At 43.0% G+C, this 14765-nt stretch overlaps 1 protein-coding gene across 4 annotated transcripts in view; it reads left to right on the top strand.

The window, feature by feature from the left end:
* Positions 1 to 4005: 4005 nt before the first annotated feature.
* The window catches only part of mtss1lb (MTSS I-BAR domain containing 2b), a 79136-nt gene continuing 68376 nt past the window's right edge, over positions 4006 to 14765 (top strand). For all 4 annotated transcript variants that reach the window (XM_037096045.1, XM_037096047.1, XM_037096048.1 and 1 more), the window contains exon 1: positions 4006 to 4649. In XM_037096045.1, coding sequence (XP_036951940.1) covers positions 4563 to 4649 — 87 coding nt within the window. In that variant the 5' untranslated portion in view covers positions 4006 to 4562. The remainder of the gene's footprint in view (positions 4650 to 14765) is intronic.

Genomic DNA, 14765 nt, shown 5'->3' on the forward strand with positions numbered 1-14765 from the left:
ATGAATGCTAACATACCGCATTCATTTTGATGCAAACGTACTAATATAGATTGGACATATGCTATTCATACTTACACACACAGGAGATGCACACATGGGGCATGTCCTGTCCTTTATCCATATGAGGTCTCTCTCAGGATGCTCAGTATTTGGCAAGAGTTTAGAGCTGAGCATATGTGTGTTGAGTATGTGTGTGTGTGTGTGTGTGTGTGTGTGTGTGTGTGTGTGTGTGTGTGCGCATGTTGTCACCTGCTCTATATAAGGACTTCTACACATTTGTTCTAGTTCAACGGTCTCTCAGAGGGAACTTGGTTAACAGAAGGTAATTAATGTCCTGTAGCTTTTGTGAAACTCATTGAACTGATCATTAAAACTCATTCTTAGGTTTATTAGAGAAAAAAAAAAAAAATAAAATCTGATCTTGTGGGTTAGAGTTGCATTTTTAAATTTTTCCCTAACCCTAACCCTTTATTTTAAGTGGGTTTCATGACTCCCCCGGTTCTTTCAGCCTGACACAGAAGCTGTTCCATTTGAACATAATATTGAGGCACCACATTCTGAAATAATCATGTGACGGTCACATCTTACTGCCTGAAACCGATACAAGAAAAGGATCCCATCGACCACTCTCCACTGCCCCCTGATTTCCCAGCACTTGTCTCTGACATGATCTATCTGCGGCCACAGGAATATCCAAGGCACTTTGACCTTTGACCTTTCTAACCAGCATTTGGTCGCTCAGAGTATCATGTTACTTGAACACTCTGAGCAGTACATTTTGCAAACGAACACAAAACCATTGCCATTCTCCTCCCAATTAAAGTGGACACATAACTATATCTGCGCATTTCCTTGTCTTACCTCTCTTACTTTATTTTAACCTGCAAACGAAACCTAATATTACCTAAACTAGGCACAGCTCTGTTCATGTCAATAAAGGACAGGTCCACATTAGACAACAGACCTCCACTAAAAGGATTTTGGCTCGTGCAAGAACTGCCTCAGGGAACCTGTTTGGAGTTAGCTGCAGCTTTTACTGAATTACATAACTGTCTACTCTACAGGCATGGTGGTGTGAACAGTAGTTATTATGAAACTTATGACCACTGTCATCTTAACATATTTATATATTTTCTCAGGATCATGCACAACATGGCACGGACGACTCTTAATATCAAAATCAGAACACAAATCATCTTCTCATCTTCAGCTCTCATGGACTTTATGGTGCGTTATAGTGACTTCATTGTTCATTAAACTACTTCCTCTGCAGTTGCATGGGGGGAGTGAAAGACTGTGTTTCTGCTGTAGTTTTGGATAAAACCAAGGATTATTCAAGGCCCCCACACACTGGCTAGAAGTCCAACTGCCTTATCCAACCACTCACCAACCACTCTGTTGCCTCTTGTCTGACCCGTTGGGCAGAAAAGTTGCATTGAACACACCGCTTCGACGTGCTGCCAGCTTCACAGTAGCATGAACATTCTGCGCTTCCACTAGATGCTATAAGCGTGTGGCTCTAGTGTTAAAGACGCTGGAGGTTCATGCACGCAACTCTCTTTACTTTCGATCAAAACGAAACTTGACTATTTCAGACAAAAACAGCTGCATACTAAACATGCCGCGAGGCTTTACCAAACGAACACAGATTAATTTGTCCTGAGCTGACATTATAACAGCTAGTCTCGTGCCAGTACTCCAAAACATGAAAACAAGAAATGACAGAACGGAGTGCGTAAAAAAAAACAAAGTGCACACAGCATTCCGCCCCTCCCACACACCGCGCTGATTCGCTAGCACACCGCCAATCAGAGAATCCAATGGCTCCGATGTCCGACAGCCAACCTCCTCAGACTTCGCATGTTGAATCGGAGCAGACAACGTCCGAGCGGCTCCAAAAGCTTCCAACGCAGCTGAACACACTGAACATATTTGCTCCAGACCTCGTCTCTCCAAACGCTTCAGACATCCAACGGTTGGGCCGGTGTGTTCCTGCCTTCAGACAAACACTGAAAACAGCCGTATTTCTTGAAGACCATTTTGAGACCATTCTTATTTTATGCAAACTAAATCTGAAAAGAAGCTGCCAAAGTTGGGCTGTCAAATGCCCAATCTAGAGGATAAAATATTTAGTTTTCCTCAACAGAAAATATGAAAACTTAAAGAACGGCATGCACTCACATTGTTGTTACTTAGGCTAAGAGCAGTAGGCTAGCTAGAGCTTTATTGAAATCTCTTTTTCCTGTTTTCCCCTCTTTCCCCGCCCCTCCCTACATGCCGAACACGCGCTGTGCGTAGGGCCCCGTGATCCATGGGGGCCCCATTTTGCGCAGGGGACGCATTCTCTGCAAATGCGCAAAGGATGCGCTTCGCTGCAGTGAGGCACGTGTAGAGCACCAAGTCAGCCCGAAGCAGGAGTGGGAAAAAAAAAAAAAAAAGAAACAAGTAATATGACACCGCAGGCTTTGCCGCAATGATTGACAGCACGCAGCATCTGGCCAATCAGCGGTCAGATGCGCTGACAGGCAGTTGGATGCAGGTGGAGAGATGGCCTCCAAACGGCTATATGAATCGGGAGCACGCAAAAGAAAGAATAAGTCAAAAACACGAGGAGGCTCGTGCTTCACTTGAAGGTGGTTATGTTGTTGAAATTCAAAAGAAGAACTTTGTGGCATAAACATCCCAGCCTGCTAATCATGAGACAGGAGGGAGGATACTTATATCTAGATGTGGACTGGAGATTACATTTTCCAGCGGACATGATTATCATTTACTGAATGTCTTGTTAACTGCATATACATTCACCTCTGTTTGTGTGATGGATTTCTTGTCCTAACAGGGTCGATGCTTAAGGTTTTTACTAAGGGTGACATGGAGCCAGCACCCAGCGCGTCACCAGGGCCATCTGCAAAAGGCTTGTTCCATTGTTGAAAGAGGCTGTTCATTCGATTTGTTCCTACTAATAAAGTTTGTACACCTAAATGGCATTTTGTGATACAGTCATTTTGTAATGGGGGGGGCTCAAAATAAAATTCTGCTTAGGGCCCCAGTTCAGCCAGGGGCGGCCCTGCCTGTTCTCCTATTTTCCCATCTAAATTATTTGGTGCTGTTTGCAAAACTCAACCACAGCCTCTCTTCAGCAGTCATACTCAAGATAATATGTGAAACTGCTCACAACAAGTTCTGTGGATTAACTATTTTCTTTCTATCAAACTGCACTCACCAACAGTGTCACTTACTTTGCTTATAGGTGGCACCTTTCCAGTCTCAGACAGAGTTCTGGGTGATTTTATTTTCCTCTGACAAACAGTTTGTTTATACAGTTATGGAAAAGGAAAAAAAAATCGTTTTGCATTATTACACTATTCATATTGTAAATATTACAGCTGTGAGTTTGGATTCCTTATTGTTCACTGTGTATTTCCCCTGTAGCTCCACACAGAAAGAGATTTGTGAAGTTCTTCTTTAAGTTTCAATTTTTGCATCCCAGCTGCCTGTCATACAATCCTGAACTAAGCACGTACCTAAGAAGAAATGAATACCAGTCATTTTGGAGAAAGGTCCTATAACAGTACCTCACATAACAGTCTGTGCAGGTCACTGAAAGGTTATGAAAGTCATTTTCTAAAAAAAAAAAAAAAAAGGAAAGAAAAGAAAAAGAGGTGATTAATCAGGGTCACCAAGATACATTCCTACACACTCTTCTGGTACCTCTAATCTATTTGACATTTACCCCCTGCTGATTTTTTCTGGTAGTCTACAGTATATGTGTGTGTGTGTGTGTGTGTGTGTGTGTGTGTGTGTGTGTGTGTGTGTGTGTGTGTGCGGCCATGTGACAGTCCGTCCAGAGTTGTCCAGCCTCCTTTTTTTTTTTTTTTTTTTTTTTTTTTGACTCCCTTGCAGTTGCGTGGATCGTATTACTGGCTTGCTCTCCCCGCACCGCTGAGCCCACCGCCTCTGCACCAATCACAGCCTGCCTTTACCTCCGCGCACATGCCTGCATGCCCGAATACACACACACACACAAGCGCGCACACACGCAGCGGTCTATCTCTGTGGTTCTCCGCTGCATTCACATGCGTCCCCAACGTCTCCGCGTAGCGCCGGCTGCGCCAAGATGAGCGGTCGCCCCGGTACCATCTGAACGTCTGAGCGCCGCCTGACTGAGCCAGAGCTGGAGAGAGAGAGAGAGACAGAGAGAGAGACAGAGAGAGAGAGAGCGAGAGAGAGAGAGAGAGAGAGAGAGAGAGACAGAGACCACCTCTCCACCCTCAGAACCCATCTTCCCTTCGCCAGGAAGAGACCGCAGCGCGAGCCTTTTCTTTCGGCATCTTTTCTTTTTTCCTCCACCCCTCCTCCTCCTCCTTCTCTTCCTCCTCCTCCTCCTCCTCCTCCTCCTGTTCTCGCTGCATCCCTCCGTTACTGTCGCTCTCCCGGTTTGAAGGAGAAACCGGAGAGCCCGGCCGTGATTTGGTGGAAATACATTTTGTATATTTTTTTTTTCTTTTCCTGCTTGGTGTTGGTAGCGCGCAGCTGGTGCGCGCTTTTGCAAATTCCGGTGAATGGTGGATTTGGCAAACATGGAGACCGTGGAGAAGGAATGCGGGGCCCTCGGGGGTCTATTCCAGGCGATTGTCAACGACATGAAGGTAAATGAAAGGCTTGTTTTTACGTCTCACTGGATGCGCGATCGTGGTTAATCACATGTGCTCCCTCCCTGAGAATAACCAGCCTCATTATTATGGAGCTGGTGTCTCGGTTTCCAATGCACACATGAAATGTCCGCGCGCGCGCGCGCGCGCACACACACACACACACACACACACACACACACACACACACACACCAAGCATAATAAGCTGATTTGATTCAACCCGTATTTCACATCGAGATGGAGCGTTTTACTGTCAGTGATGCGGTGGCCCGCTGGGTTGCTGGTGCGCATGTACGTCAGTGCATCCGTTATCGGACATTCTTGACGAGATGCTCAACTGCCTGCCCCCTGCACACACAGAGGACCACCCCAGTCACTGGTCAGCCCGGCCGCTGCTTCCATCAGTGCGTCTTGCGATAAAGCGCACACACCTGTGTTTGTCTGCTTGGGTAAACAGTGTCAGAGCATCGTGGCTGCTGTGAAAGGGCCACGGGCAGGTGGCTGCTGGTTACATGAAGCAGCATTTCGAGGGATTCCTCAAGCAAAATTGCTCAATAAAGAGGCCTCAGGTCAGATTTTTTTTTTGTCCGTTTATGGAGTCATTTAACGATTAGAATGCAGCTTTGACAGGTTCCGTTACACATGTGGACCCTGGGTAGATAATTGCTGTAGATGCTTCATCATCATCATCATCACCATCATCACCATCACCATCACCATCACCATCATCATCATCACACACCCACACGACTCTCTGGAACAGTCCTCGCCTTTTTCACTGGTTACAGTCTCCATGAGAGTGCAGTGTCATTGATTTTCTGTCAGGCTGATCTGGCAGGAAAACATGAAGGCGTGAGAAGCCTGCAGCCGTCAGACACCCAGCCTCCCTGTCTCTTCATGCCTCTGTCTGTCTGTCTGTCTGTCTGTCTGTCTGTCAGTCAGTGGTTCTGCAGCCTGATGGCTCCAGCATGGCACCGACACTGCTGCCAGGCTTCTGCAGCTCAGCACCCACCCATGCTCAGTGCCCTGTGTTCGCTCCAGCCACAGTTAAGATGCTGTGGATGAAAGCGTCCATCAAACGGTTCATGATACAGTCTCTGTCAATATGTCTGCCTGTCAAACGCCCATGCAGCTCCGCACGCCTCCCTGTCTGCCCGTCATTCCCCGTCTCTCCTCTCTCTTTGTCTCTCCCATTCTGAATTTTGTGTTTTTTTTTGTTTTTTTTTTTTGCATCATTAACGGAGGCACGTGGAGTATCACGGCTAGCTGCAGTTATTTTATCCAATAAAGATGAAATGTTTATGAAGAGGATTGTCCTGAATTGCCCCCTCTCTTGAACAGAAAAAAAAAAAAAAAAGATATTTTCTTTTTCCAACTCTGCAAATTGTGTTGCCACCCATATGACCCAGAATGGTAGAGGTCATGACCAGTGCTTTATGCTTACTGTGCCATAAGGAGAAATTTGGCCTCTTGTTGTTACAGTGAGACATGTGGGAGGAGGAGGGAGGGATGTGCAGGTATGATCAAATTCAATAGCAATCACACGCATGACACATGAACCAAAGGGTATTTCCAATAGTTGATATCGAGAGAAACACAGAGACTCATCAGTTCAGTTGATTAGAGTTGATTTCACATTACGCAAGTGTATGGTGGACTGACTTAGTGACAAAAGAGCTCCAAAAAACACTAGATCTTACAGCTTCCATAGTGAACATCGATGACATCTGCTCCAACTGCCCTCATCTTTCAAACTCCACTGTCTCAGTTTGTAATACACAGTTTTTTGAAAATGTGTCTAAAAGTCCAAGCCAAGATAACTATTATTGCATATTTTTTTCCAAACATTATATATCTGTTTTTGACAGGCTGAGTATCACTTCACAAGTAAATAATTAAACTCCATATGTGAAAAGGTCAGATAGGTAAAGTATATTCAGACTGATCAGTATGTGATTTTATTGCAGGGTTAACCATCCTAGTGTATGTATTGTGGCATATCTTCATAAAAATGTTGGTTATTCATCAACAGGGACAACAAGATCCCTGAAAGCACAAGTGTGATAAAATGAGTTGGAAAAGGAACTGCGCGAAGAGTTCTGACAGAGCTGTGTCATGAGCTGTACGACTGACACTCTATGAGTCTGTCAACATAGATTGTCATTATCTTTAGTGTGCTAGATTCTACCCGAAAAAAAACAATTCATACAGTTTTGTGCTTTTCTTTGCTGGAGTCATTTGATACTTATTAAGCTTAAATTACTACTGAAAAGTCAAGGAATTAGAGGTAAAATTATACATAAATCAAGTTCCAGCCTCAAAATTGTTGAGGATTTGCTGCTTTTCATTGTTTTATGGTAGATATATTTCCATTTACATAGCTTTTTATATTTTGCTATGTCTGCTTGGTCTTTGGGAACTGTGGAGGGAAGTGTTCGTGACTGCAGTAAATCAGTTTAACTAGAAATTAAGGGGTGAGAATTATCTGTTTGGGTGTAACAGCTTATAAAAGCTCTGGGAAGTCTAACTGAATGGCAGGAGTGCTCAGAAGCGTCGGTGTCATGCTTGTTACTGCCAGGACTGTAGACTTGACTGTGATAAAGATATTGCCATTGCTCGTCCTGTGATGGGAAACTAACAGTTCATACAAAGACCATTCATGTATACTTTGGTAAACATGGATGAGGTTATTCTCAGCTGTATGATGACAGACATGCTGATCATGACTCAAGACAGTTCCCGGGGTTCCTGCTAATGGGAATTCTTTATTTTGTCAGCTGTAACCATTTTGAGATGATAGCAGACTTGTAAAAATGTTCATCCCTGTGAGAACCATTTGGGTAAGTTGCATAGCAACATCAGCACCAATGACACAGCATCTGTACTGCTCCTATACAGAGTAGAAAAATGAAGACATACTGCAGTATTGTTAGATGTCAGCACACTTTTTGGTTGGATAGTAAATGACAGCTTAACTGATTCATGTCAAGAAACTTACAGTTTTGGTATGTTGTTAGCAGATGTAGTATTTGACATTGCTGAATTGCCCCCTGGGCTACAGAGCACCATGGTGTCACATTGTAGTGTAAAAGAAAGCTGTGGTTTCAGCTGGCTCTTTAACCTTCCCACAACTGGTTAGAATTGCCATGGCTTAGCCATCTCCAAACAATCCTGTTCATTTTTACTCATAGGCAAAACACACCAAGAGCAATATAGCAAATGCTTATATACTGACATTCATCTTAAACACAAACAAAGCAGACTAATACTGGATAATCAGTTTTAAGGAATAACACTTTAAAGACATGTCCCTGCCGCCCTTTTCCCTACACTGTCTTTGTCTTCATCTATTATTCATTTGGTTTCTAATGGTCCTCTTGTTTATGTTATCCAGCTCACTCTGATATATGTGGGTCACTAAGACCTGGGCCAAAATAAACTGCTCTAGTCTTGGATGGATGAATTCCTGAATCCTCAAGGAAGCGTTGAATGAGCGTCAGCGCATGGATGAGACTCACTGAGTCATCAACCCTCAAACTCGCTTTGACTCAACTGGAAACAATGTGGCTATAATCATGTTTATAGCTCAACAAAGAAGAAACAAATGTGATTAATAGCCATTAGTTCTTGGAAATGGCTGGTTTCGTCAGCTCTGGCTGTTAATGAACTATTTGTGCAATCACGCAGTAACTGCAGAAGATTTATGCACAGTTTGGGGTTATTGCGTAAATGCAGAACATAAAGAATTGACAGTTTGGTTTCTGTATAACATTAACAAATTAATGATTTGACTGTTTGAATATCTATCAAATCAAAAAGTCCAATATCATTCAAACTGCTGAAAAAAAAAATGATTATTTGGTGAGGTAACTGAAGGAAAATTTACTATTTTCTAACATTTCACAAACAAAACGTCAAATCGGCTATCTGCTGAGAAATTGTCAGTGAAAATATTTGCATTATTTGCAGTCCAGTCCACCTTTAAATCATTTACCCCAATAAACTGTATAAGAAATTTAGACAACTACATGTATGTCTTAGTCAGACCGTTATTGTATCATTGTGTCTTAAAATAATTCTCAACCAATTTAACATTGTCAGACCTGAGATGGAAAGTTAATAAGTCAAAACAAACAAATAAATGTTTTTATTGAGCGCATTCTTCTTTTGTTGACGTCACTAAAGGAAGTGTGTCAGATTCAGTGCAACTCCCTTTGGAGTCACACAAGTCTTAATACATGTCACTCATTGTTGTGCTGAACGTTACTTTCAAAATGCAAATACATATTTTTTAACTGTAGGCTCAGTCATATGAGACACAATAGACCTATACCCTCTATAATATAGCCCATAATAACATGACAAGACAAAAGTCTTTTTTGTCCTTTTTGTTTTAGTCCTCTGAGCAAGGAATGCATGGACATGACGTGATTCAACACTTCATCCTCAGGCCTATGAAATACAGTTCAGTCCAATCACACAGAAACTGTACAAAGAACGTATGCCCTACATGACATAATTCTAGTAACATATTACTGAAATATTATTAGTAATGCGTCATATTGGTCACTCCTCAGTCACTCCTCAGGTCGAAACTCTGCTGTCCACTTACATCTGAAGGAGAATAATCATTCCTTTGCGGACAACAATGTATACATCTTGGCCAGAGAAGACAGATGGTTTGAAAATAGGAGTAAAAGAATCCATCTATGTCAAACTGGAACGACCGTCTTTGAAGGTGGCCTAAGACATTACATATCACCCACCTACAGTTCCCTCCCCAGACAGCTTGACAACAATTCACACCTGGGCTCACCTAGCCTTAGCAACCCACATGAAGGCAGGCTGGCTTCAACAACTCTGAAACTTAGAGCTCACATGTGTCCTTAACGACTCTGCAAGGGCACTCCCACACAGAGTTTAAAAACCCGCAACTCCCATCCAGTCAGTTAGAACTGAAGAAGCCTCTTGGATGAGAGGTGAAACGTCTTCCAGAGACTTAAACAAGTCCAGTTGCCTACGATACAGCATCTAGATGTAGGTATACTTTCATGCTGTTAGAGGTATTTCTAGTCTGAAATGTTGTTTTCTGAACTGTTCAGACACTCATAGACAGGCTCGACCTCCAGGAAACAGAAATAATGAATGTGTTTCTATATCAAGACTATGTTTTCTATGTAGGTGGGCTGCAGGGTCATTCAACACTGCATAAAAATGAACTGTCTCAATAACCAGACAGACATTTTGTAGCCAGTACGCCACCCTGTCAGCCCACGGTTATTACAGGATTCCATCTTCTCTTGTGCACCTGATCCTTTACTTGGCAGTTTTAGGTGTCATGGATGCTCATGCTCACAACAAGAGCCATGTTCAATACTGCCATCTGTCAATGTCAGCAGACTGAATCAAGGCTGTTTAGAAAGCACTTTTTCTTCCTCTTTCCCTATTGTCTTCCTCTTCCTCCTCCTGTTCTTAACCGGGTCCTCCCTTCCTCTTTCTCGCCTCAGCAGATCCTCCACCCAAGGCAACACACTCTTTGTTACTCCTTGTGTGTCGTCTGTGTGTGATCTGTGTGTGCATGATGTATGCAAATTGGCCCATGTCTCTTTTGTGCTGCATAGACCTGATAATAAATGAATAATGGTTCTCAGTGGGAGTTGCAAAGAAGCTTATAGTAATAGTCTTGAAGTATGGCGGTTGTTGTGATTCATCCTAATGTGTTTTAAAATGAGGATGTTTGGCATTAGAAACATACATACATTACAAGAAGTCCCCATATGTTCATGCAATTAATTGTATGTTTGTGTGTGTGTGTGTGTGTGTGTGTGTGTGTGTGTGTGTGTGTGTGTGTGTGTGTGTGTTAGGGCATTATGTAGTTGTCTGCCTATGTGTATGCCTGGAGGCTATGTCTCGCAACTTTCTAGTGAATTACACACCCCTGCACACACACAGGTCACAGGGTAATATGATGAGACACAGAGGTCATGTTCACGGTCAGACGGCTATATGGACCAATGGTTAATATTTTGTTGACAGCAGCAATGGGACAGAATAAAGAGGAATATGATTTTCTGGTACCATAAAAAGCAGGAGAACTTGAATTATTTTAGTTCATTTTCATCTTTTTGTTATCCTGGTCCTTTACCTGGATACTTTTAGTAAATGCATTTGAACTTGGTACAAAAATTGCTGCATTTAAAACAAAAGAAACCTTTAACAAGATGTGGATGATAGATACACATTAAATATACTATATTCTTTGTGTCAACTCCAGAATAAGTGATATTTTTAAGGCTTGTGTTGCCCTTTGATGCATTTTAGCAACAAAGCTAATCGCTCAGAAAATGTGATTAAAATAACCTCATGAGGAATTTTCCTTATGGAATTCCTGTAAGGCCATACTTACTGCATTTACTTTTAGAGCATATCACTAAATAGATATTTTGGTTGTACAGTAGTTCCAGTTTCATATGAAAAGAAAGTTAGTCATGTTTTGTGTTGAATTTTACAGTTGTGGTTGTGGTCACAGTCATTGCTTGAGGGTCCGTGTATCATCTGATCATTCAATTATTCTATCTAATCTGACTAACGAAAAATGAAAAAACAAGTCAATATTTTGTTTTTCTGTTTTTCTGTATGCAGCAAACACTGAAAACGGGTGTTTATTTTCCTATTTTCAACGCAAAAACGGAAAATATCATTAACAAGGAAACCAAAACGAAAAGAAGAATTGTTGTACCAGATTGTTATACCATTTCTGCTGTGTGGCCACACATTTACAATGACCATGACTTTTACTAACATGTTCATGCCCTTGACTGTCCTGTGGCAGGAAATATGGTAAATTACTGGCTTCCAAAAAGGAACTGGAAAATGTAGAAAATTATATAAAATCAAATACTGCCAATTGATTCTGGCAGGGGACATTTATTCAATGTCACCCCCCTCTCGTTCCTAGTTTTCTGTCGATCTCAAGTATCTGTCTAATAAAGACGAAAATGCCAAAACAATTTTTGGCCATGGATTTTAAAAATTCAAACCTGTAGATAGAAGTTTTACATTTTATCTATTTAAAATGTAATTTACATTTAGTGTATAGTCAGATGACAAACTCACTGGCATCATGCTTTTTTAAAACTTTAGGCCTGGCGATACTCCTGACAGGACATGTACTTGGACCCAGGAAGTACATGTGTTTCTGTTTTGACTTCCTCAGATGTCTGAACAGGCAGTACTTTATTGTATAGAGGCTCTCTACCCAACTACATGTTTCAGATGTACGGGGAATATCCCCACCTGACTGATGACCCGCATAACAATTTAAGATACACCAGGTGTACTGGCACACACAGGTATATAAGGCACAGGCGTGCGTGTGTGATCACTATGATTTTTTACTCTCCTCTGAGCAGTTCAGACATGCAATTTCAGCAGAGAGGAAAGACAAAGGTGAAAAAAGGAACAATCTACGTATGAGTTTGGCAGGCGTTTCTGCACAGGGACAGATGTATGCTGGAGTTTGGATTCCTGTCGCACATGGTTGAAGTTTTCTCAAGTTTTCCCTTTGTTCGTGCACACCATTGGCAGTTGTGTGATGTCCCACTGGTTTGCCAGACATGTGCGCCTCACAGACATGTGCCCACTTCCACGTATTAGGCTAAGTCTGTGGCAGAAACCGGCGTCGTTTGGTGGGAGTCACTATGCTTTTCCCCATGGTACTCCATAGAGATGTATTGAGTGGCCAAAGAGTTAAACCAAGGAACAGATAACGGGGGAAAAAAGACAAACGGCCGTGATTAGTGAGCTGTTTGGTTGCAAAATAAGAGTGTGAGGATATGTGTATATGAAATACACACTGCCCTATATCTGAAATGATAAATGAATATAAAGAAGAAGATGGAAATGGCAAAAGGTCATGTGCAGTCTGGGGTGTGCGCATGCCTGCAGGAGATGGACATGAATAACGGCTCTTGAGCAGATATGGTCCAAATTGTTCCGTTGGCCCATCTTTACATGCATCCAGTACAGAGATGCCTCCTCAGCCTTGGGCCCCACCGACAGCTGCGGCTGTAGGCCAGAGTGCGAGTCACGCATGGGTTACGCCTGGTGCTCCACTGGTGGGGACACCTAAGCAATCCTGCCAAGAGTAGCATGCTAGGTCCTGTGGCCAGTCTTCGACTGGTGTCATCTGACACATCCCTGGTAGTCTGGGGTGCACAAGGGCAAAGGAATTGGGATATCTGACTTTAGCAACAGATGGGCTTCCTAGCATATCAGCAGGCTGGAGTCAAGGCCAGCACAACTCGCCCTGCAAACGTTTCTGCCACATCTGCACAGCTGCCATGTGCTGCTGAGGACAGACACAGGGTTACAACATCCTAAATCATCTTGCAGGAAGGCTTTGGGTGCTCCTCCCTTTGCTGACTGGCACATGAGCTGGGGATGTGTCCATGCATTCTATCCCTCAAGATCATACAGGTGCCAGGGCTGGAGAATCAGGCAGTTTACTGGCTGTCCAGAGGGGGCCTAGACACAGGAGAATGGAGGCTCCATCCACAAGTGGTGACAGAGATCTTGCATGGATTTGTGAGAGCGGGTTCAGATCTGTTGGCCTCCAGGGAATTAACAGACAGGGGTTAGATGACCTGAACTTTTGAATAGATGCCTTGGCCGATCAGTGGCTCTGAGACCTTCTGTATGCATTTCCCCATTTGGTTTCCTTCCTTCCAAGCTGCAGAGGATTCAGATTGAAGAAGTACAGTTAGTCCTGGTAGCCCCGAACTGGCCTCACATGGTGTTGTTCCCTGACCTCCCCCGCTGATATGTGGGGCACCACCAATGGCCGGCCCAGCTTCAGAAGCCTATGTTTGGATGCCAGTTGAATCAGTTGGTTAGCCTTGCATCTGGCAAACTAGCCTGAAAAGTCCATTCACCCCTGTTGTCACTGGCCTTGCATCTTATAGGGCCAGTTAGGCTTTAAGTAGTGTTTTGCACCTATGCAGACAGCAGCAGCAGACATCGTCTGGCTGTTTTACCTGCTCAGGGATTTGTACACATTGGACAAAATTAATATGGAGCAAGGGCCTCAGCCCCTCAGCTTGTGTGTGGGTTGAGCACCTGTTATGAGTGTGGGGTTCTAAGACTGCTCCTGTTCTTTGTCAGGTGTCTTACAGTGTTCTCATACATATGGAACATGTAGTTGGATGGTTACAACATAACTACAGATGTCTTCGCATCTGTGCAGACACTGAAAGTATAATCTGCCCATCAGGTGTGCCTCCACCATTTCAGTACACCTGTGTTTGTGCAGCTTTAGTTCTTTCTTTAAGATCCTCTTTTCCCGGTCAGACTCGTTGGCTGGGTTATTCTATTAGTGCTGCAAATTATGATTGGATTTTTCTTACTGATTTATTGAATGGTTATTTTATCAATTAACTGATTAATAACTTGTCTACAAAATGACAGTGAAATGTTTGAACAATCCAAAGATAAAAGTGAAGCCTAAACACAGAGGAGGTTAAGAAATATACGGGAGAAACTGGAGCTATCATTTTTGACATTTTTGCTTAAAGGTCCCATATTATGAAAAACGCGTTTTCTCTGGTCTCTACATATATAAAATGCTCCTCCCTGACACAGCCAACCTCCAGAATGAGGAAAACAAGTGATTCAAGCATGATCTCTGCAGCCCACCCACTGGTAAAATGGTGCTCCTACAGGCTGTTCAGATTCAGCTCCTTTTGTTACTTAACAAAAACTATGGTACATGTAAGCTTGTGTGTGTGTGTGTGTGCTAACCACTTCACACTGGACTGCTTCAGTACAAAGCTGGCTTTGCCTCGACCACTGATCCTTGTGAAAATCAGTCCCAACCATACGGGACTCAGCAACTGCACCTGAGCCACAGGTAAGTGTTGCCACGGTTTGATTGTGTTTACAGTTGCCTACTAGTACGGTGAAGTCAGCTGGAAATTGGCTAACTAGTTAGCTCCGCTATGGTCCGCTATGCAATAGCGTTTGAAGCAGGTTTAATGTTAATAATATTACGATGGAGCTTGGTTGTCACAGTAAAAAGTCTGGAAACATGCAGACTGGAGACAGAGACTGTGCG

Source organism: Acanthopagrus latus, chromosome 4, assembly GCF_904848185.1.
Source record: "Acanthopagrus latus isolate v.2019 chromosome 4, fAcaLat1.1, whole genome shotgun sequence".
NCBI classification, from domain to species: domain Eukaryota; kingdom Metazoa; phylum Chordata; class Actinopteri; order Spariformes; family Sparidae; genus Acanthopagrus; species Acanthopagrus latus.